The sequence below is a fragment of the Chaetodon trifascialis genome, chromosome 2 (genome assembly GCF_039877785.1).
Source record: "Chaetodon trifascialis isolate fChaTrf1 chromosome 2, fChaTrf1.hap1, whole genome shotgun sequence".
NCBI classification, from domain to species: Eukaryota; Metazoa; Chordata; class Actinopteri; order Chaetodontiformes; family Chaetodontidae; genus Chaetodon; species Chaetodon trifascialis.
The window spans coordinates 16416782-16440959 of NC_092057.1; the positions used below are offsets into that span (position 1 = coordinate 16416782).

Genomic DNA, 24178 nt, shown 5'->3' on the forward strand with positions numbered 1-24178 from the left:
CTGTATTTACCAAATCTCTCCAAAGCATCGGCCATTGCCTGATTCTTCACCATGTCAATCAGTCCTCTGCCCAGACAAAAGTGAGGGAAGATGAGGAACACGTTCTTCAGGATGTCGTTGATTCCACCGATTTCCTTCAATGGGAATAAAGTCAATATTCAATTGTAAGAGATACAGCATCCAGTCTCAGTCATTTCTTAGTTTGTATTGTCTCTTTCTATACATTTTTCAATGAACAGTCATCTTCATGAAAGTGACTTGGAGACATTATTTACATTGCTTCCAAACAGCTCCAGTACAAATGTGGAGACGCTGCCATTGATTCCTATCAGTATGTTCACGCTGGTCAGAACCACATAGGCCGTGCTGGGGATCTTGAAGAAGAACGAGGCTGGGTACATCAGAGGGGTGATGGACCATCTGGGAAGGTAAATTCAGATGAGAAGGGGTTAGAGAAACAGAGAGAATAAAAGCAATGAAGAGCCAAACAAATTGAACGTGTCAACATGTACCCGTAGAGCAGCAGCAGCAGGGCCAGCACAGGCAGATTGGTGGAGGAGACGTAGGCGTCTTGTTGGAAACATACAAAGATGATGATGACCAGTGTAGCTGGGACGATGTAGTTACACTGCAAGAGAGGAAGAGGAGGAGGAAGGTCAAACAAAGGCTTCAGAAAGTTTTAAGATAGCAAGATTAGATAACGCATTATGTCCTGATAAATTTGGACTTTCTTCTCATAATTTTTTATATGACTGCAATGTCTTACCATATCCCAGACGAAGTTGGCCAGCCAATAGAGGAAAGGCTGCACTCCGCTGATGAACTGCATGTGTTTGGCCTTGTTCACTCTCTCCTGGATGAGGAAAACCACAAAGCTGGCAGGGACGAAGGACATGGCAAAGATGACGCAGATGGAAACCAGCACATCCACTGATGTTGTCATCCTGAGAGCGGGAGAACAGATTGAAGGAAGCAGTGAGAAGAGATGTTTCTGAGAAAAGGTCACAGAAATGTTAGAATTTTCAAATGTACTCCTGCATTAACAGTAATACTCACAGTGCGACCTGGGACAGCTGCTCCTTGGTGAGGTTGAGCGGGTGATTGTAGGCTGTGATGCCAAACTTTGTGGGGTCTTTGTCGGCTTGCAGACTTGCCCGCAGGATGCCATTGTTCATGACATTGAGGAAAGAACCGATGCTGTGCCAGCCCTTGTTGTTGAACCAGATCTGAAGAGAGAGAGAGGCAGGCATTTTAGTTTCTGTAAGCTCAGAGGACCTGCCAAGCAGGCTGGGAGTAAATTAGTATCTCCATGATCAGCTGAATGTCTCCAAGAGAGTAAAGATTATAGCATGCCATAAAAAAATATACAGTCTATCCTCTGTGCTCTCTCCCACTGTAGCCGTTGTTTTTGTTTCTTTCCTTTCCTTCTTTTCTCATTTCTTTCCAGGTTTTTATTTCATTCAATTTAAACTGTATTTTGGTTTTGTGGTGGAATTGAAGCTTATTCAGTTAGTTGCTCTGGACAAAAAGCATTGCCTACATGCCTAAGGTGAGACAATAAAATGTCAAAAACTAAGGTTTGTCATCAATGTTGTCCTCAACAGAGACAAGGTGATACAAATTTCTGCAAACACACAGTATGTATGTATGTGCAATTCATGAATGAGAAAGAAAAAAAACAAAAAGAACAAGAAATGCAATTATTATGCAATCAAACTTCATAATATAAATAAAGTGAGTGGAACATATTGATGAAACACATGGGCGTGACGAATTTGGTGAGGAAAGCTGGACGGTAACCTACGGAGCCACGTGCTGTTGTATAACCAGTGTGTGCGTGTGCTAACCTTGACGTTATTCTTGGTGTCCAATCCTTGGATAAAACTGGAGAGACTGTGAAAGAAACGATCTGCTGCAGTTCCCTGGAGGGTGGGTGAGGCAGAAAGAGAGAAGGTGGGAGAGGGGGAAGGTTTTCTTTAGCACATGGGTAAACTGACACTGTGATAAAGTTATACAGCTCGAGACCTGATACAGCCGTAATTATAAAAACATCTCACCCTGAATAACTGCAACCACGATCGTACAATCTACCACATTAACAAGCTTTTCTTGTGCATTAGTTTGGTGCAGTATGTAAAATACTAATGTAGTGAAATCTCTTACTCTATCCAGGTGGAAGCGCCTCCTCAGCTGAGTGATTGCATCATCGATTTCATCTGTGTGGGACAGAAGCTGAGAGCTCCTGGCACCCAGCGAGAACCCACCATATCTGAATGGAGAACAACAGTTTTACCATCAGCGGAGGACACAGCAGAGAGGCACTAGGGTCAATATTATTGACAAATAAGCTCAAGATGGGACATGTCTGATAATGTACCTGAACTCGTTAACCCAAATCTTGTTCTTCAGGCTGTAAGAGAAGAAAATAAATAAAATTTGAGTGCTTAATGTATCTTTATTATTACAGTAACCAAGCACAAATGTCAGCGTGACACAAATGTGTAAGATGAGTGTTACCTTTTGCCGATGATCTGAGCGTAGGTTTTAACCAGGTAGTCTGAGATGTTTCTGCCGGTCAGATTCTGAAGAGTGTCTTTGTCACTGATCTTCATCTGGATACACAAACAGATAAAACACTTCTTTAACATTTATTTTTTGTAGCATTACCGGTTTACTTGTATTCGCATGATAAAATGAGAAGAAAGGAAGACAAGAGAGTCCTTGCTGTAAGGTTATTTGAGCTTTCCTTTTGTAGCTTTGTATTTAGACTTAAGTTTTGACTTTTCAATTGTTTGGCGTCACTAACCTGTGGTGGTGGAAGTCCGCCAGCCCCAGCGGGACACTCTGGAAGCATCCTCTTGCGTCCTCCACAGCTGCACTCACACAGGGGAGAGGGGTTCTCCATGGACCAGTTGCCTTTGTCGAACATGTCCTTCACACTCTGGGAGACTTGCGGGATTGACCACTCATCCTCAACTGCTGTACAGGGAGTGTCCCTGAAGCACAGAGATAGACAATTTTATATTCAACTCCATTTTATATGTAATCTACATATTCTTATTTTCCAAAGTGTATGTGAAAACTCACGGTAAGGGTTCTCCGTCCATGCAGCGTGTTCCAAACCCTGGGTTTTCTGTCAGAGCTCCCAGTAGTTTGCTGATGTGAGGGTCCTCAGGTAAGTCATTACTACAAAGACACAGAGAACCATTTGCCTTTAATAATGCATATATTAGTACGTATAAACACTGTGCACTGTGTAGATGGAAATAACATTGATTCAGAAAATGTGCTGTGTGTTTGTTTTTTTCCTCAGAAAAAAATTATGATTTGACGAATTGAAGATTGAAAAGTGCTTTGACTGATAATTAGTTTCTGTGAAGTTATGTAATGCGCAATGTTGTCTTTTTTTAAGAAGATAAATTGGAAAAAAAAAAAGAAAAAAGAAGGAAAATGCAATATCTCACCTGATGAAGGTAAACTGTTCTCCATACATGCCAGGATGCAGAGCCAGACTTGGGTACTTTCCAAAAGGAGGAACAATCAGACTGAACACGAGGGCGATACACACAAACACTGCCGGGAGGACAATCTGCAAAATAACAGTATGACAATTTATTACCACTGATGTACAAGAAAACTGACACACTTCACACTAATATTGCTTCCCTGTGAAAGGTATGAGATTGTTATACAACACTGCACGGTTGGTGCACCGCAGTAAGACCTACACTGCCATCCTGTTTATTTACAGTACATGTATATGAAAATAGCATCTGTATACCTGAGCAAAGAAGCCTTTCCTGGAGCGCCGAGCGTAGAGGAACCGTTTCCAGAGTAGTGCAACAAACTGCTGTCTCTTCAGACTCCATCCTTTGACCTGGTACGAACCTTTGCCATCTGTTCCACTGAGCCAGTCGGTCTCACGGGATTCTGGACGCAGACATGGCGACACACATGAGCAAACTTGCAAACGAAACCTGCGTCCTGATTCTGTAATAGCATACAGCAAGTACTGACTGCCTGTAATTGCAACTTTACTGGCACAAAGCAACTGATTTCTACATTTTCGACTGCACTTTTTCTCCATTAAAGTTCTGAGACATATGCTTTCTAATTTACTTTGTATATTTTTGGTGAAATACAGCTTTAGATAAAAACAAAGCATAAAAGCAATGATAGAAAGCAAGACTATCATTGCACTGCATGCTGGGTAGTGCAGTTCTACCTGGGTCACCTTCAGAGTCATTGAAATCAAAGTCATCCTCCGTGAAAGGCTTCAGGCAGCTCTGATGGTCTCCAAACGCATGATGGCGACGAGTCCTGGTGGGCACCACTCCATCTGCAGCCACAGGAGGATTTCATGTTCATTGAAACTATCCGAGTTTCATGTCTTCTGTTTTGTTTAAATATAACTGAGTCTGCTAATGTATGTCTAAAATAAGGGTGGAAATTTCACCTGAAAGCTCAACAGAATCCACTCCACTGTCCTCAGCCACTTTCAGGAAAATCTGCAGAGATGGAAGACATACGATTAAAACATGGGCATGGAAACAATAAATGGAATATGGGAAAAAACAGACAAGAGGTGTAAAAGCTTTTTACTGCTCCTCACCTCTTCCAGGGTGGTATCAGATATTCCATAGCTGGATATTGCCAGGTCAGTGAGCCGGTCATCCAGCTCATGGAAGAGCTCTACAAAGGCTCCGTCTTTAGCTGACTGGTAGGGCAGGACATAGGTGAGTTCGTGGCCCAGGTCCTCAACCAAGCGAGCCTCAGGGACATGTTTGAATATCACGTTAGAGATGAGGGACACATCTGTAGGGAAGAAGTTGGCCAAAAGAGTGAGAGGTTGGCGAGAAGGAATACAACATCGACATCCTACAAAGTTAGCTTCACAGGAATTAACTTAAAGCAGCCAATTAACTGTCAGTCTTACCAATCGTGGTGGTTTCACTCTCTGGTTCGCTGCCCAGACCAGCATCTGAACTGCTCTCTGATACACTATCCTCCTGAAGCAAAGACAAAGAGGGTAAACAGTTAAATAAAGCAAGACTAAATACAACATCTCCTTCCTTCCTGATAATCAACTCTTGTTAGCTGAGAAGTAATTTTCTATCCTGTTTACGGAAAGTGTTGCTCAGTTTAACTGGATTATATGTCTCTGTATAAATATTTGTTTGCCTCCACATGCCTGCTTTTGGGAAGCATTTGAGAAACAATGATAATGACCTTCTCTTCCTCTAAGCTAAAAAAAACGACAAAAAAAGAACATATTTCAATCTCTTTAACAACACTAGAAGTGACTCTCCTTCTTGTTTATCCTTTAAAACACACATTCACATCTGTCTCACCTTCTCTGCCTTCTTGCTGTAGGAAACGGTGCTGGCAGAATTCCTGCAGGACTGAAGGGTCAAGTCGTAGTCTCTCTTGACCAAGGTCAGGTAGTAGCCTGTACCCAGGTGCGTCTTCAGGAAGAGCGAGGAGCCTACACAGCACAACTTGCCATGGGAGATGATGGCAATGCGGTCACCCAGGATGTCAGCCTCATCCATGTGATGAGTGGACAGGATGATGGTGCGGCCTGATGGAGGAACAAACACATTCAGCTTACACACAACGCCCACTCATTGGCTTACGCATTAAAAATATCAAATATTAAAATGAATGAATACCACGGTATTTACCTTGTCTGTATTTAAGCAGCAGGTCCCAGATGCCCCTGCGAGCATAGGGGTCAACCCCAGCAGTGGGTTCATCCAGGATCACAACCTTTGAGCCCCCAACAAAAGCAAGGGCCACTGACAGCTTCCTCTGCATGCCTCCTACAAAGACAACAGAAGAAAAAGTCAGAACGACTGTAAAACATATGCCCAATATTATTTGTGAAACCACATTAAGCTACATAAAATGCTAAATAACCACACTGACCGGACAGTGTACTGGTGCGAGACTGTCGTTTGTGAGGCAGCCCGACATCGTTCACAATTTGTTCCATCTCAGCCTTCACCTTCTCCTCCGGCAGGCCCTTCAAACGGGCATAGAACCAGATGTGTTCCTCCACTGTCAGCCTGGATTAGAACAGATCACACAATCACCAAAACAAAAGAGGCTACAAGTATGCAAAAATGTCAGTTCTCGATATCGAGATCTTGAGATGCTGAGATCTTGACTGTATACATACATGCTGAAAAGGACATTGTGCTGGGGACAGACACCGAGGTTCTGGCGGATGGTGCTCAGTTCAGTGCGGATGTCCTTGCCAAGGATGTAGGCTGTGCCAGAAGTGGGTGGAAACAACCCCGTCAGGATTGACCTATTAGAAAAGCGGACAGGGACACAACAGTCACCCTCAATCACCATTTCAACTGAGTACATTGGACTGCAAATAATGTGTGTATTAACTTACATAGTAGTGGTCTTGCCAGCTCCATTGTGGCCAAGGAAGGAGGTTATCTGTCCATTATAGAACCTCAGGGACAGTCCATCTACGGCCAGCTTGTTTCCATGGCTGTAGACCTTCACCAGATTCTCGATGTAGACACCTGGCTCGATGTGGCCCGGCTCCTCCTCAATGCACACAGCTGTGGATAAAATAAAGCCAAGGACGACAGCATTTTAGCAGTGACATAAACTACGGTTTGAAAAGACGAACAAAGCGAGGAATCGTCTATCTCCACTATCTGCATTGATTTCATATCTGAAAATTCTTTCCTAAACAGAAAGACAAATGAATAATCATAATAATGATTATGATTGTACCTTGAGCATTGCCCTTCTTTGACAGAGGGGTGGAGATGTTCTTGTTCTCTTTCTCTCCACACCAGTACGTCCGAGTGAAAGGGAAATACCAAGGCCTGGGGATCCCGTACTGACCTGGAATAGAGTGAATTGTATGTTTTCAATCCCTTATCAAACATCATCAATTTTGCAATTTAAGGGGAAAATAACACAATTGTAGACTGTATCTATGACTCACCAGGGAATACGGCTTCAATGTACCAGGTCATTATTCCATAAAGCACAGCGTCGAACAGCATGAGGCAGATGGAGGTGGTCAGGTTGTAGCTGTCTTCCTCCAGAGGGCTAGCCAACAGGTTTGACCACTGGATACCAACCCCTTGCTCTTCAAACAGGGCAAAGTACTCACAGCCAAAACCGAAAGCCACAGGAGACAGCAGACTCTGGGAGAAGAACAGAGAAGCCAGAGATTAACAGAGAGAAAGAAAATAACAGTCAATACAAAATACTCCGCATTCCTGTATGTATTCATATGAGTATTATCAAATTGCTTCCACGCACCACTACAACTTTTGCTCCAAATCCTACGTAGTCTTGCCAGGCGACGCACAGCACGTAGGGCAGGTAGAGCGTGAAGTATATGATGCCACCGCAGGCAGCTGCCAAGTTGGCACGAGAGAACAGGGTGCTGATGAGGAAACACTGCATGATGGTCACTACGCCGAAGGATCCCAGGAAAAGAAACACCACTCCTGGGTCACTGTAAGGCAGTAGGTTGCCCATCTGACAAGGGAGGAGAGAAAAAAGAGAAGGAAAAATAAATAGTTTCCTGGTTACAGCAGTATGATATCACTTGTTTTTCATGACATTTGATGACATTTCTAGACAATGAAGCACTGTGATCATGGAAAAACAGAGTGACCATTAAATTAAAATGCTGGGTATAAACATCAGCAATGATCAGTGTGAGTATTAGTCCTCACCTGTTTTCAACATTTTGGCATGATGACGTGTGTATCTGTGTGTGTCTGCGGCAACACCAACCTTCAGTAACATCACCAACAGGCCGGCACTGATCAGGAGCGGGATTAAACTGCTGATGAACCAGCTGAGCCACAGGATGCCGTTGTTCAGTCCCATGATCCTCATGGTCTCCTTGAGCCGGGCCTCCTTCTCGTATACCACGCCCTTGATGATGATGGCTACTGAGTACATCCATGCCAAGGTCATGAATAGAGGCATTGACCGACTCATTACCCGTAGGAAACTGTGGAAAAAAATAGAAAAATTGGTTACATATCTTTTAAATTAACAGTGAAAAGGTGCAATTAGCCTCTGACTATTCCAAGGGGTCACTTACATGTCATCAACATAGCAGGGGTAGGGCATCTGCTGAATGTAGATGCCTGTCCTCTCCTTGGTGCCAGTGATGGCTCTGATGATTCCATGCTCGATGACGTCCTGCAGGTAAGAAAATCCTCCCCAGATGTACCGAAGGTCCTCGAAGGGGTCTGCCCTGGGACCGGGGTCCCAATAGCTGTAAAGCAAAATGAAAATCAGTAAGAACATACGAATCTGTAAAGGATCTGTTAATGCATATTAACTGGACACAGCCTCTTACCCATCTTTAATCTTGTTTGTCCTCTCCACATTATCAATGTCCATGCGGATCTTATAGTTGACATTGGGAGGCAAGTCTGAGCTGTTGTTAGGGGAGATGTCAGGAAACACGATTCCAGCCCAAAACTTCTGGTTGTCCAGGAGACCCATGGACTTGTTGACCAGCCTTTCCTCATTAGCTACCGGCTCCAGCTTGTCCAGGTTCACACACTGAGAGGAAAAGAGAGCGGGTTTACGGCATATTTCACTAGAAAGGCTTATTAGGAATGAAGTTATATTTGCAGGAGTTATTCTGGGGTCTAAATTATGTATCAAGATCTGTGTCATCCAACTGTTCACGTACAACGCTCTTAATGATAAACTAGTCAACTCTTCAACACAAATCATAAAAAATCCTGCTCACACGATCACATGCTTTCCTCACAAATATGCTGACAACAACAATGAACTTTATATCCCATTACACAAACATGGGTGCTTTGGGTTGACAGTGAGGAACAACACCGTACTTGCTGAGCTCATTTGTTGAGACCTCCTGAAGATTAGCCTCTCACATACATACCTCACATAAGCTGACTTATACCTCATCCCCCCACACTGTGCAAGAAGCCAATGAGTTCAAAAAAGGACAATGAAAACCCCGTGTGAGCATGCATATTGCTACAGCAATGACACACTTAAATGGTCGTACAAGGCCATGACATAGTTTATGGTGGGAGGAATGTCAGTTTACACACATAATGTGATCTCCTTAATGGGTGAGACACAGTCAGTGGGTCAGTGGGTTGTTTGCAGTGTTAGTCAAATAACTTTGATGATGTTCATTTGACCTCAAGTTAGGGCTTTAAATATTTTCTTTTTAATGATATAGTGTGGTGCTTGTACATTTTATTGCATTGTCCACAGTGGCAAGACGGATGAGCAGACTATGGGTAGTCTAAGTTCATGAGGTGGATCCAAAGCCACATCAAATTCATCCATTATAGTTATTAGTCTATGGAATGGAAAACATCATTAGTTATTCAGCTAATCTGATCATTATATCAGGATAATTGTATATCAGAGGTATACCACAAGGCTATTAATTCACATTTACCACTGAACCCTGATGTTTACTTTAAGAGCATCTCAATCAAGATTTTCCATTCCCCAGGGCATGAACATTGATTAACATTTGGCAGGGGTTTGCGGGGGGTTGTTTTTCGCTGAGGCTTGGCTCTGGCATACTGACCCACTAAGCAGAGACAGGAAGCAGTGACACGCTCAGCATGGCAATAATTCAATTTGATGAGGGAAGGAATGAGAACATTTGATTTTAAGACTTTTAATAGCCATGCCGGGAGCCAAATGTAGTTCAAAATGCATTAGCAAACAATAAAAGATGTGGGAAGATTTTGTAATGTGATGACCTATCTGGGCAAGTAGCATTTAACCTATTTCCCCACTAGCCTTTCTTTGAATCTTGACCTTAATAGAAACTGGTTCACAGCTATTTTACACAACTTCAGACCCATACAAAGACAAGTTTCTTGCTGCAATCCCTGAAAACAAGAATGGCTTTACAGTAATATAATTTCACACATCTGCATATGCAGACAAAACGAGTCACATGAAAATATCATAACACCGCTCAAGAGTCTTTTCCACAAAGATTGATTTGTCATTTTATGTACTGAATACCTTTCCTGGAAAAATAGACATCAGTTTTGTGTGTTGGTGTCTGGTGATGCATCCTGCACAAACACACTAACCTCCATGAAACGTGAGATGGTTTGTATGGCCTGATCGGTTTCATTGAAGACTTCTCTCCAGGTATAGGCAGAACCTGCAGGTCTTTGGTCTTCTGAGATCTTAGACAGGAAGTTCGACACATCAGACACACGCCACTCAGTCTCACTGAGCTGGTCTGTAAAGAACGCAGCACTGGCGTTATTCCGGAGCAGGGTCTGCAAAAAGAGAGGTTTATATTGTTATATTGTTATAGAATGTCGATGTATCATGACCTGTTAGAATGAAGACAAACTAAAATATGGATAAAGGAACACAACATTTCCAAGTTGCTTACAGTCATAAGACTTTGAAATCTTTATCAACCTTTTCCCCTTCCCTGTAATATGTATGTCAAGCATCGGTGGAAAAAATGAACTGTGAATAATCACTGTCTTCAGGCTCGTTTGGTTTTGTGACCTTTATTCTTGCTGTGTCCTGTGTGTATGCTTGTGTATTTCCTTGTGTGGCTTGTGACCTAGCGTAATGTCATTAGATTTTCTGAGATCCCTATTCAAGGCTTCCCTCATAATCAAAACAATTTCATGACACACAGTGGTAAAAATAGCAGAAACAGCCATCTAATCAAATACTGTCCTAACAGACTACTGCCTTTTTTTCCAAATTAAAATGAACAGAGCTTTAAATTTTATGTAAAAACCAATTTTTTTGTTTGCCCTAAATGGTTGGTTTGCCCTAAATGGTTTACAGTACCACCTTTCACCACTAGGTGGAAGTGGCGCTTATGTAATTTACATAGGAAAAGAGGAGCTGAGAAGACAGAGCCATGTTATGAGCTATGAGAGATGTTTTTCTTCATAACATGCAGTAAATGGCTCATTCTGGTAGAATGACTGTAACTTTATATGCATTTATCTAGACAGAACAAGCAATAGGCAAGAAAACCAAGAGTGTCTTCTGATCAGAGAACAAATGCTTTAAATGATTGTTTAACCAGAGTGAATAATTGGCTTCTCTTTGCCTCTGTCCTCTTTCTCCACAGTTACAAGTACATTTGCCATCCTGTGACAAACCAACGATCAGAATCAGAATTGGGCTGACAATGAAAGCAAGTAAAGTCCAAGAGCACAGACCAATATTGTGACATTCTTGGTCAGTCGGATACTTTGTGCATATAGTCATAACACGGACACATCTGAAGTCGCCTGGGTGGTCACATCACACACTTAATTATACTCCAGCCAGATGCACAGATTACTGTCTTTGAGCCCCTCGTGTAAACAGGAAGGATGCAGAGAACACAGCTTTGAGGTGTGTACATGAGTGTTGTCAGTGCATCCACACTCACCCTGACCAAGTCCATTTCCTCGCTGTTTTCCATGAAGTTCCAAATTTTGGGCCTCATCTCCTCCCACATCCCTCCAAGGTCCCTCAGCACGCCAAGCTCCTGGAAGGTCTTATTAACCTGCAACACACACAGTCTCACTTAATGGGGCTTCATTCATGACTGAGATGGGTTTTGGAGATGAGAAGGGCCTGCTGTACCTCGTGGATGATTCTCTGTGTTGCTGGAGTATCTGGCGTGTACAAGATCTTTCCCATGAGCAGAGGCTTCAGAGCTCTCCAGATCATCCTGGAAATAGGGCTGGACTCCAGGCTCCGCATCATGTTGTTACAATAGGGAGCTGGAAAATGAACAGAGACATTCTGAGTCTTGAAGTCTGTCTCTCAGGGTAAATGCTTGGCAGAAATGAAAGAAAGGGTTGTTTCCAGCAGCTCTGAACACTCACTTGAAGAGTTATCGTAAGTGGACAGTGGTTCGCTGTCGCTGTCATTGCCATGGTTTCCGAACAGGGCCTTGTAGTTGTTGTCTTCATACCAGTTGAGAGACTTGATTTTGAGGCCTCCTCCCTCCGGATGTCCACACACGATACGTGACACGGCCTGGTACATTTGGTTGGGAGAGCCTGTGGCATTTGCAGTCAGATACAGGATCTCCTTACGCATATCCTTCCAACTCTTCATACTGGAAAGCTGGAGGGAGGAACACACATACACATTTTGGCATGATGATGGTGGCTGTAAATACATTCCAGGCCCAAATCTTGATAAGCTAGGGGATACAGATACACACAGACCCATATGCAAACACAGTGAAAGCTGGTACTCTTTTCACTGAAACAAGCTAAATCACAAAATCATTGGAAAAGGGATATTAAGAACCAGACCAATGACTGGGAGCAAACAAATCAAAACAAAGTTTTGAAATGTTCTTGGTGCATTTGATGCGTTTGTTGGCTACACTAAATGTCCAACAGTCATGATCATCAGTTGGGTACAAACATACAGACACGAGAGTCTCCTGACGAAGCACATTTCAGATAATTAATACTGCCTTTAAAAGAAGGACGAGAACTCTGCAGAAAATATTTTAGTTTGGGACTTATTTAGATCCATGTCCGAAACAAAATCAGCTCCTTGCTAGGTTTGAAGTTATTATTAGTTAGTTATTAGGTAGTTATTATGATAAGGTTATCATCTGCACTATGAGTGGTATTCTGGACATGACACAAGCCAAGAGTTGCACTGCAGGGTGGAGACACTTAGCACTTAACCGTCTGCCTGGCTATGATAAATTTAACTGCTGTTCCCTGTCCTATCTCCCTCTGACTGTGTGTGTGTGTGTGTGTGCGTGCGTGCGTGCGTGTGTGTGTGTGTGTGTGTACTTTAGAGTGATACTTAGATGTTGTTGCATTGTTTCTTACATGAAAACGACAGTCATGTATGTTCATGGAGTTTCTCAAAGTATGTCAATATTTGCTGGTTTACCTCTCCACAGTGTCAAAAAATTCTCAATGCTAAAAGCCGGGGGGCAGTGCAGTACTGTTGACGTGTTATTAGAGCACGAAGCGCTATTAATAGTCCTGCTATAATTCAGTATCGCTGGCAATGTTAGAAATAGCCAAATTGTGACTAAGCATTTAGTTTTTTTATGAACTTTTATGTCTCATGCTCAGATAGTTAAACTGCAAAGGTTTCAATAGTCGTCTTCCTCAGTAACGCTAAGTTCTTTATTGTGTCAGTTAACATAAAAACATAGATATTTCTCTTCTTTTTTCTTGCTGTTCAGGAATTCCATATTAATGTGCTCCCAGTAAAGGATAAACAGAGGTAATATTTGTTTCATTCTATTGTGACATTTAACTTTGCAGAACAATTGCTGGTCATTGCCTCAAACTTACAATGAACAACAAAAAATAAACAATAGGGCTCTTTGTCATATTCTGCTACTCTCCAGAGAAACTGTCCTCCATATTCTGCAACATTAACTATCAAGTGTTACAAGTGTTACATCAGCCTGAAGGAAGCAGGGAGTTCATTCTGGTTCACACAGAGGTTACTGCCGGTCAAGAGACAAGTTGTCACAAGTTCCCAGTTAAGTTCTCCAAACTGGTTGGTGGCACAAGCGATTATGTCACCAACTCGTGATATGAAAGGAGTGACAGGAGGGAATTTGCTTTTTTGTGCAATTAAAACACAAAGTGGGGGCGGAATACGAGGGGAGCTTTTGTTTCCTAAGTGAGAACCACAGGAGGATATCCTCGGGCTTAGGCTAAGCTCTGTCTGTGTGTGTGAGCAATGGAGGCTGAGGAAATTGCACCTTTTTCCTGAGGTAAATATTTGAGGAGGTCAGAGACAGATGGCAGAGACTGACAAAGAAAGAAAGAAAGAAAGAAAGAAAGGAAGAAAGAAAGAAAGAAAGAAAGAAAGAAAGAAAGAAAGAAAGAAAGAAAGAAAGATCATATGAGTTTGCAGCAGAGAACAAAGAAAGGTTACTATCGGTCGTTCTCCCAATAGGCAAACCTCCGCAGGCTCCACAAGCAGAGTGCTATTACGCTGACAATTGTTGTAAACACTCACTGACATACGCACACACGCACGCACGCACACATAAACAGGCGGCATGAGGCACGAACACACAGAAGATCCTGACATGCATGGCTCTTTCAGAACAAATAACACTGTTCTCTCTGTCGACTTGGTGTGATTTCAAATGTCTACAGCATGCAATTCTTATTCTGCCCATCAACAAGGTATTCAACAGCGTTTTCCAATAAAGTGAAAGTGAGACTGAAAGAGCTGTTGCGTCTCAGATCACAGACACAGACATTCTGTATGCGGTGGCTTTGCAGCTGAGCCTGCTGCCACATCAGACAGTCACATGCTTTCCTGCTCACTCAAAGAACTAGATGCAGTAATGTGTGTGTGTTGTGTTGGACTGGGTGCATATCTGGGTCTTTGTGCTGGTGGTTTGCTTGTGTGAGTCTCTATGTGTGTTAATGCATTAAAAAGTTCTCGGTGTGTGCGTGTGTGTGTGTGTGTGTGTGTGTGTGTGTGTGTGTGTGTGTGTGTGTGTGTGTGTGTGTGTGTGTGTGTAAATATGTCTTCATCTCTTCATACCTATATAGTATCTGCAAACCTCAGCCACATTTTTTTGGCTGTTCTGGTGTCAAATGCTCACATACACTCACACACACAAGCGGACCATATCTCATCTCATCTGCTGAAAATGCTTTTGTGTGACTGAGCGTATGTGTCACTTCCCGAGAGGGATGATCCTCACGTTAACTTGCGTGACTAGGTGGGAAATACACACTCAGGCACACACAGACACAGGCAGCAGAAGAGGATCGTCCCAGAGTAACCTCGTAGCACAGCCTGTATGAGGTTACTAAAGTTCAAATTTCCGCTCCAGCACACAGCTATTTAGACTAGAGCAGCTGTTAACACAAAATGGGACATTTTAAATACACCTTAACTAGGTTGTAAGATGAATATTGTAAGACTCACTCTCTCTAACAATGTAATGTCAAAGTAGTGTCAGAGCAAACAGACATAAGAATATTGATGATTAGCATCTGTGTAAAGTCTCACATGAAATTACTCCTAATAATGAAAATTGAAAGTTAAAATGTTTTGGTTCTGATCTGGTTCCAATCAATCATCCATCCAGATATCAGGTTGTAGATTTCTCCATGATGATGGTGGTCAGGTTTTGAAACAGAGAGGTTACTGGAGTTTATTCACACACCCTCTAACGCTTTGCTAAGCAATTGCATAAACTACTTAGAGCAAACAATGCAAAGGAAAGAAATGTCACTCATGTTTTCAGAGAAGTATGTTGATTAAAATTACAATAGATTATTCAAAAAAAGGTGTTTGGTGGGCTTGTAAGGGGAGGAAATGAATAACCCTTCTTTCCTTTATTACTACCAATTATAATGCAACATTTAGTCTACGTAGTTGTGATAGCCTGGGAATCATGGGGAGTCCACATTATTGTTGTTTAAATTAATATATTCCAAATATATTGGAAATTATTAGAGTTCAAATTGTGCTGCCAGCCTCCTGAGCTAAAGAAAATAATCTTACAAACAGAGAAAAAGGGTTATGAATAATACTGCAGCTAAGATTTAACGATGACAAATCAAGAACACTGACAGCTGCTGAACACTGTTGATGAGCTTTCACTGGGGAACAAGTGACAAATATCATATTGGTCACAACTTACTTCATTCTGACAATGAAGATTATGTGAGTTTTGTGAGCATCTTTGTGAGAGCAAGGAAGAAAATCTGCCACTATTAAACTTGTTTCAGACTTTCTCGGACTGCCATTTAGGTAGGACTAGGACTTATTCTCCTTTTCAATTTGGACTGGGAAATTTGTAAAACAAGTCTGCAAAAGTACATACAGATTTGTAAGTCAGATTTTTACATTTTTGCTCCACTGGCAGAATTTTCATGTGGCTTGTCACATGGCTAAGTGAAAATGAGCTTTTTCTTGACTACTGACAAGACATTCTGAAAATACATCATCGCTGTGGTTAGAGAGGAGAGGTTACATGAGTGCATATCTACACTCTGCCAGCCTCAAAGCGGACCTCATCTACCAACCAGCTGAGCAAACCCATATAATCTGCTTCTAACAATGTCATACACCATGGAGAGGAATGATTCCTCTTAGTGGCAAAATACTAAGAGATTAAATAGATGCTCTTTCAGTGAATATGCCACTGTGTGTTTGCATGGCATACCTCAAGTGCCTGCAGCCTAAAATAAGCTCAAGGTCTCCACAGGAGCACAAAAGATCAACAAAGAAAAACATGGTGAAAGGAAGTTATGAAAGAATGTTTCTGGTTAATAGTCTTCTGCTCTTGACACCCTTCATGTTTTCATGTTTGTTGGACATCGCCCTCTCACACAGTGCCCAGCCAAAAAGCACATGGTGGAGAGGGTAAAAAGGATTAGTGATGACTGCAATGAGAAAGAGGAAAAAACACACTCACTGATGTTCTTACAGCCCCTTAAACAGGAAATGCTATAAACCTGCTAATGTACACACATGCACGCACACACACACACTTGTACACATGTAGATGGGTCTTCATGTTTTTTGCCAACTCAGCAGAACAGGAGCCTGAGAGAAAGGGGGTATGTGTTTTTGCAGGACTGACTGCTGCTTCTCTCCTTTCTTACTAGATTCCACTTGATCAGACTGGGCTACATTATCTTGGGCCAGGTGTGTGAGTGTCTGTGTGTGCGAGCGTGTGCATGCATGTGACCCTAAACTGAGTAGGTATGCAAGACAGTGAGGACAGCGCACCTGGTTGTTGAGTAAGGATCATGTGCCACCACCTACTGGAGCATTTCACTGTTTGTTCTCAATGTCAATTTTTGCACCCCTTTAACCATTTAGACCGTAATTTGTTATCTGTCAGGTTTACGCAGAAAAGAGGAATTTGGCTCCTCAAAGCATGCTGTGGTAGAACAAAGCTTAAAAGCTTTTACAAACCCAATATTGAAACAAGGCAGCCAGCTGACCTTGAGGACCTTTGTCTCTATTATAGTGAAGCATTTTTATCGGAATGTGCTTTGAGTGATTTGAAATCAGCAAGTGTACTCAACAGCCCGAACCTTGCACTACTACTACTACTACTGCATGTGACCTGTGTGATTAATTAAGTGAATTCACAGAAAACTGATTCCTGGTAAAAATTGATTTTATGCACAAATATTAAAACTGTAGACTGAACTTTGGAAACAAATACTTCAGCAAGTCTGTTTGTACCTGTTGTAATGTGTGGGGGCTGTGTTCTTTGCGTGTGTGTATGGTGTATCTACCTCCACGGCCAGTGATCCCAGGTTCTCCAGAAGATAGTTGGTTGCAGCTGAGACGTCCTGAATGACTTTGGGATCCGAGCTCACGTCCTTCTGTTAGTGAGAAAGGGCATGTTTACTATGTTGCAGAAATAATACACTGTTTTTGTTTGTTTGTTTCGTGCACAATTGCACAATTAATACATCGGGGAAAAGTTAGATTAAAATCACGTACAACTGTAACTCATTAACATGTATATATATCTTCCATTTTGTTTTATTCACTTAGGATGAATTATTCTTCTCAACAGATGTGATTACAGTTTTCCTCTGTGTGTTTTCCCTCATCTGGCACAATGCAATATAGATGACGGGAAAAAGCTCATCACAGAGGCAGAGGAAGGTGAGAAGGGGAGACAGACGGCGTGGTAAAGGGGAGGCGGGAGAGAAACACGAAGGGAAAACGGGGGGTTCAAAGGTGAGGCAAGAGGGGAGCCGAGAAAGAACAACAGGTTATGACCCCCTGTGCTCTCATCACTCAAACTGCTGTGTGTGTGTGTGTGTGTGTGTGTGTGTGTGTGTGTGTGTGTGTGTGTGTGTGTGTGTGTGTGTGAGAGAGAGAGAGAGAGAACCTGCGTGTTCCCATCTATCACACTAAGCTGTCAGCTGCTGGAATGCCTGACACTCAATAAAGCACAGGTGTCACTGAAGGCAGAGCAGCAGTCTGGGAAGAGGGAAAGACACTGCAGCTTTCCAGTTTGCTCACTCTTCTGTCTCATTTCTCTTTACCTTAATAATTTCTATCCCTCGCTCTCTTACGCCCACACATACAACCAAACACAGAGTAACTAATAGAGGAAAGTTGAGTTGTGCAAGAGCCCTCGCTTTTTACACAATGTTATGTCTTTTGGAAAGGAAGCTCCATTCTTGCATCAAAGTTTACCAAAGTTTGGACTTTGTATACAGAATAACATAATCAGCAGTACAGCAAACACAGCATGGCTCTGGCTATTGAGCACTGCCGACTTGACGTATTTCTTAAACAGTTATTATCTTTTAAAGATGCACTCTGTCTCGCTTCTTTTGTCTTTTTCTTTGTCTAGAGACCAGTACAACCACACATAATGTTTCACCTCTTGCCATCCTTCACCATCGTGACTCACATTTAGGTCACGGGTTTTATGGGAAGGGGGCAGGCTGTGCGGGAAGACACAGGCGGAGGTGGCGCTGGGCAGGGAAGGGAGGTGAGAGGATGAGAGGAGGAGGGAAAATGAGCAAAGAAAACAGGGGAAAGTGCAAAGTTTTATAGTAAGCAGAAAAGATGAGGGATCAGGGATTTACTTTGATGGATAAAGCTTTGATTGGTGATTTTATGCCAGACCTATAGAAACAATGACTCCTCTTGTCACATAACATTAGTGTCTCAGTCAAAGGCTCCCATGTACCACTCGCAGCAAAGTGACTTCACAAGGCAATTACAACAAGCCTCTGAAGTGCAGAGGCAGCTGTCCAGCATGTGGATGTGCGTTTCCTGAATATATGTGTGTGAGTGTGCACTTGTTTATGATGTCCCAGTTCATGTTCTGTATACACCCAAGTTGTTCAATGGAAAAGCAAATAAACAAAAAATTGCTAGCAAATATTTCTGCTTCTGTCTGTTACTCCCAAACAATTAATGACTCCAGTTGACTGAAGAATATTGCATTTTGGGGAATATCGATTTTAATACTATCTAATCTTGCTGATGTGGGAGGACATCAAATTATCTAGCTGTGAGGCAACAAAGGTCAGTGATGACATAATGTATTTTCCAGTCAAAATGGGAAGGGAGTGTCTTCCTGGTCCCATGGACAAGATACTGCAGTGTGGTGCGTTATATCAGCACTTCTGCAGTTTGAGGTTGGTTAGCAAAAAGTTACCACAACCAATATGATGCAGGGCCAAAACTAGGAGAGTAAAATCCAAGCTGTTAAGAATATGTATCTTTTAATGGGTGATTGTGATGTTAAAATTCAAATCTATTATAAAACTAAAACTGCTTGATGTGATTGACTCAACGGATAAACTCACCCGAATCGGTTTGAGGAAGTCCAAGTTAGACAGGAAGTGGCTTTGGGCCTTGTTTAGCCAATCACCAGAGGACTTGCAGATAATTTCTTGAGTCAGACGGGACACGTTGTGGTCAGCAATGTGAACAAACTCCTCCAGGGGTGTTGTGTTACAGAGGTCTCTGAGGTGGAAGCCGAATCCTTTAGTCAGCACCTGCACAGAGAATAAAGAAAACAGTGAATCAGAAAAGGTGAAGAAACATTCAAACATGTGACCATGCAGCAACATGTAAAACATGTGTGCCGCATGCTAGAAAAGAGAAATATCCAGTTCCTCTCATTTAGTTTGGGTCAAATGTTAATGTGATAACATAGTGGCACAAGGGACTGGTCTCCTTCAAGTTGGGTTCATTGTATGCCTTCAGTTTAACAAAAAAAAAAAAACCCAAAAAATAAATGTTTTACTTTGAAATACACAACTAACGACAATAGAGCAGAGTGTCCTGCCAATATTTCCCTCCTCCCAAAAAATCTTACTCACTTTGCCTTCACAAGTACAACTGCATTAACATGTGGTGAGTAACCCTGTTTCATCAGAGGTCCCTCGATGGTTCTTGACCTTTTAAAGATTGTCATGTATCGGTCTAAAAACGTTACATTCCTGAAACCTGACCACGAGAAGTAAACAATGATGCTCACAGAAAGATATCTGGCTCACATGTCTTATCTCAAGGACAAGACATGTCAAACCAAATAAAGCTCTACTCTTAGACATTTAAAAAAGCTATATGTTTCTCTTTTTTGGGGGGATTAAATCAACTTTGTCATACAAGAAAGCTTCTCTCCTCTCATTTTTCCAAAACGTATTGGACAGAGGATGGACAGCTGTAACAGCATGTCCTTTTCTATGTCATTTCTCTGGAGAGAGGCTTTGTCCTCTCCGAAAGAGTCAAGATGTTCATATATGAGTGCGAGTTTGTGTGTGTGTGAGAGAGAGATAGAGTGACAGGGGAGCACACTGACTTATCATCTAAATGTCCTTGACGAGCCTCTGTTATGCCATCATGTGTATCAGACTACACACACACACACACACACACACACACACGAACAACTGGTAATCTTTTCATTGGAAAAACATCAGGGCTTACAGCAGTGAGTTTGGAGGATTGCGAATCATACTAATCGTCCCACAAGGAACTCAAAACATATTTTTCACTTGAGAGATTTTCATGTTCGTCTCACGTTTGTTCTTGTGCGTCTCACTGCTGTAAAACAACTGTCATCAAACAACTGACAAAACGACTCCATATAATAAGAGGCACAGCAATAATAAGCTTCCCTTAATTTTCAGTTGTCTCCTTAAATAATGTTACTAATGACCTTCCTGGACTAATGGATGCCCATCTTCTCTGATCAATAGGTGTCTGGGAGAGAGGGATGGGTAGAACAGAGTGCTGTAACGTGAATTTGTCTTTGAGCCTCTGTCCCTGCACGTGAGGAGACATGGGGGGTGGGGGAAAGAAGTCACATGACAACAGCCCTCCAGTTGCAAACCAGGGATGATGTGGTGGGCTGGGTTGGGAGCTGTTGTTGAGGGGGACCTGGGTAACTGAATCAGTCAATGTATGTGTGTAATATTGGGTTGTACAAATAAAAAAGGAGAGGAAGAGGTGCATGTGTGTGTGTGTGTGTGTGTGTGTGTGTGTGTGTGTGTGTGTGTACGTGGGTTGAAGAGGGGACTGAAATTAAAAGCAAAGGAGATATCAAGAATAAGAATATGATTGTCTTTTTGTGGGATAAAAACATAAGGATGAGACAGACGGGAGGGGTGCTTTTGGTGCCCAGCAGACTCCACACCCACCTATCCCCCACCCACACTGATTTTTCTGCCGGGTATTAAGGGCTTAGCTGTGCCACAGCAGAGTCCAGTGGCCCATCAGACACTGTCAAGCCAAGGTCACTGGATTTATGCACGAGCACTGTGGCCAGGGGAGAGCGATTATCTCATATGTGAAAAGGATGAAACAAAAAGATTATAAACAAAATTGCACTGTTGTCTGCTTTGGTACTGAGGCAATATGAGCAGCTAATACCAATCGAGGCCTGCAGCATGTGATGAAAAATCACAATATCCTACCTTTTCCAGATTGACATCAGCCTCCACTATCTGCTTCAGCGCATGATGAGGTAGCGAGGCGTTGTGGTGCAGGAAGTGGGAAAGGGTCTCATTGTCTCGTAAAAAATCTTTCAACTTGAAACCTAGAAATAAAAACATAGAAGCACAGAGTCAACCAAGTGTGAGACACAAAATCCCCTTTAAAAAAAGTTTGGTGGTTGATTAATACTGAGAAACACAGCTGTGGCCCCAGCTTGGTATACAGCAAAATTCAATTTCTTTTTCACTTTAAAAGTGGGCTGCAAAAAACCTTCTCAATCAAGGACCATACAAAACAAGCTATAAAACATATCCTCACAAAGCGACTGTAACATGGAAACCCCAGTGCAAGAACTCCGTGATTTCTGTGTTCAGTGACAGCCGCAATATGTAATACATCAGTAATTGGTGGACACAAACTGAGAACACAAAAGTACATTGCTGAATTAAATGAATGTTTCCAAATCAAATGCTATATTTGAATACTGATAAGTTCACAAACACAGACACACAGTGTCTCCTCTGCACTCTGAGAGCGTTCTGTACTTTTGCTGCTGCATTCCAAAGAAGTCAAGTGATTTCTGAAATTGGCCTGAGTCAGCTGTGTGGTTGCATGCAGACTCACTTGCTCACGCGCGCACACACACACACACACACACACACACACACACACACACACACACACACACACACACACACACACACACACACACACACACACACACACACACACACACTAAACTACACTCCCCTCTTGTCCTCAGCTTTTTGTTCTCAGCCGGGGTTACTACAAGGCATTCCACTTTGGCCCAGATACTGCCAACCAGTCTTCCTCTCTCTCTCTCCCTAAATTTCTCCATCCCAACCTTTCATCTGTTTTTCTGTGTCTTGAGACACCTTTTGCCCAGTTTCTATCCATCCACTCATGATTTGAACTGAACTTGTCCTAGGGTTTGGTTGAAACTAGTTAAGAGGAACCATGCAGAGAGAACAGGAATAGCTCCTGCAGCCCACAGGCTACCACTGCACAGCAGACTGTTATTTTGGTTATTTACAGTGCTGTCTCCATCTGCTCTGTAACTGCACACTTTTACATTAGCATGGCTTGATGCATGAAACTTAACTGATTTCTTGTCCTGCCCTGCATTGTCATGATGAATACATTTGACATAGACTGGATGATTACTGCTCTGGTCTCCTCCAATCTGTTCACAACTTAATCATGCTATGTCTGAATTTCAAATTCAAATTCAAAATTCTCAAATTTCTTCCTGCTCCCCCTCCATTTCATCTTCCCTTCCCTTCATCTCCAGTAAATCTTTTTGTACTTGCTGTCATCACTACTCCCCCTCAGCCCCTACCAAACACACACACAGGAAATATTTTGCTTCTAGTGAACTCAACACCCCTTGGGAGGAAGCGAAAGAGAACAGTGTGTTTCGGTGTGTTGAGGAGCCCATGTGTGGCATTGCTCTCCCTGACTGCCATGGCCGTGTGCAGAGTGTGTGCTACATGAAGCTTAGGTGTGAGTGTGTGTTATATACATCCATTCCTGCTCTCCATGGACTTTTGTGAATCTGTAATTGTGCACCTGTGCCGACCTCAAATCTCAGGGGGGAACAACCAGAGAATGCTAATAAGGTCTAATTAGTGTCCCAGTTGGAAGTCACAGATCCCATGGTGCATTGCATCCAGAGGCCCTTGAAGACAGACCATACTGGATGGCACTCGTTCAAATTGAAATTCTAGTAAGTCTCTTATCTTATGTGTGTCCTTGTCTTTATTTGCGCTGCTTAAGTGCATAATATTCCCAGACTTATCAGGAACAGAGTCAGACGATGCTAGAAGTACCAAACCTTGTTTGTGTTTGTTTATGTGTGCTTTCCCTATGTTGGAGCCAGGTAGATGTCAGGGCGAGCCCATCATTAACACTCACAAGTCTGGACATGCTCCTATTGGTGCCTATCCTTTTTTAAATTAGACGATACTGACATCACACACTTAGCAACCGGTGTTGTCACTGGTCAAACTAGTCCATGAACGGGCATATTGCCAAATCTACCCTTCTATTTTTACTTGCTAGTTGTTTGGCTGCTTTTTATGGTTAATGTAATAAGAAATAAAACGGAGGTGCAAGGATGTGTGTGTGTGTGTGTGTGTGTGTGTGTGTGTGTGTGTGTGTGTGTGTGTGTGTGTGTGTGTGCAGACTCAAGTAAAACGTACATTCTAGAAAAAAGGCAGCACAGTTCGATTCAGAAGTCTCCATCTTAAAAGACTAGACTCAGACACATCAGTCCCTTCAAATAGGGTCTTTTAAAGCTGAAGGTGGTGAGAGGCTAAAAATGTAAGATGTTCTCCTCTACTATGCAAATCCACTTTCAGTTGGGAAGATAAGAAAAAAACCTGTAGCATATGAAAAGCTTGACACTGACCAGACGAAATTTATCCATTTATCTATTTCTCATCTCACATCTCAACTCAGTTCCTTTAATGTTCAAATGTCTGTAGATTTCCTTCCTTTCGTCTATCTGCTCTGCTATTCGGTACTATCTCAAATGAAATGCATTAGACTGGATTAAATACGTGTATGTCCTGTGTGATTTATGGAGTCATCCTATGGTGGAAAAAAGCCCATCCCTCCCTCTGGCCCCTCACAGTCCCCCTTCTCTGTCAGTGTAAATCTCATTCGCTGACCCTGCCAGGTGCTGAATTATTAACAGACACGT

At 42.4% G+C, this 24178-nt stretch overlaps 1 protein-coding gene across 2 annotated transcripts in view; it reads right to left on the reverse strand.

Annotated features, from left to right (window-relative positions):
- LOC139349075 (phospholipid-transporting ATPase ABCA1-like) overlaps positions 1–24178 on the reverse strand; it is a 38873-nt gene that overhangs the window by 5289 nt on the left and 9406 nt on the right. The window contains exons 6-40 of one of the 2 annotated variants that reach the window (XM_070989556.1): positions 21435–21556; positions 19317–19508; positions 17271–17360; positions 11877–12120; positions 11632–11771; positions 11435–11551; positions 10110–10304; positions 8360–8568; positions 8099–8275; positions 7783–8005; positions 7300–7521; positions 6977–7181; positions 6760–6873; positions 6407–6581; positions 6182–6313; positions 5929–6068; positions 5685–5822; positions 5352–5581; positions 4937–5009; positions 4613–4815; positions 4457–4508; positions 4226–4339; positions 3782–3930; positions 3465–3589; positions 3088–3186; positions 2807–2996; positions 2518–2612; positions 2378–2410; positions 2164–2269; positions 1848–1922; positions 1057–1226; positions 767–944; positions 513–628; positions 276–420; positions 11–134 (exon numbers count right to left, since the gene is read on the reverse strand). In XM_070989556.1, the coding sequence (XP_070845657.1) occupies positions 11–134; positions 276–420; positions 513–628; positions 767–944; positions 1057–1226; positions 1848–1922; positions 2164–2269; positions 2378–2410; positions 2518–2612; positions 2807–2996; positions 3088–3186; positions 3465–3589; positions 3782–3930; positions 4226–4339; positions 4457–4508; positions 4613–4815; positions 4937–5009; positions 5352–5581; positions 5685–5822; positions 5929–6068; positions 6182–6313; positions 6407–6581; positions 6760–6873; positions 6977–7181; positions 7300–7521; positions 7783–8005; positions 8099–8275; positions 8360–8568; positions 10110–10304; positions 11435–11551; positions 11632–11771; positions 11877–12120; positions 17271–17360; positions 19317–19508; positions 21435–21556 (5112 nt within the window). The remainder of the gene's footprint in view (positions 1–10; positions 135–275; positions 421–512; positions 629–766; positions 945–1056; positions 1227–1847; positions 1923–2163; positions 2270–2377; positions 2411–2517; positions 2613–2806; positions 2997–3087; positions 3187–3464; positions 3590–3781; positions 3931–4225; positions 4340–4456; positions 4509–4612; positions 4816–4936; positions 5010–5351; positions 5582–5684; positions 5823–5928; positions 6069–6181; positions 6314–6406; positions 6582–6759; positions 6874–6976; positions 7182–7299; positions 7522–7782; positions 8006–8098; positions 8276–8359; positions 8569–10109; positions 10305–11434; positions 11552–11631; positions 11772–11876; positions 12121–17270; positions 17361–19316; positions 19509–21434; positions 21557–24178) is intronic. The other variant, XM_070989565.1, reaches the window with a different exon arrangement.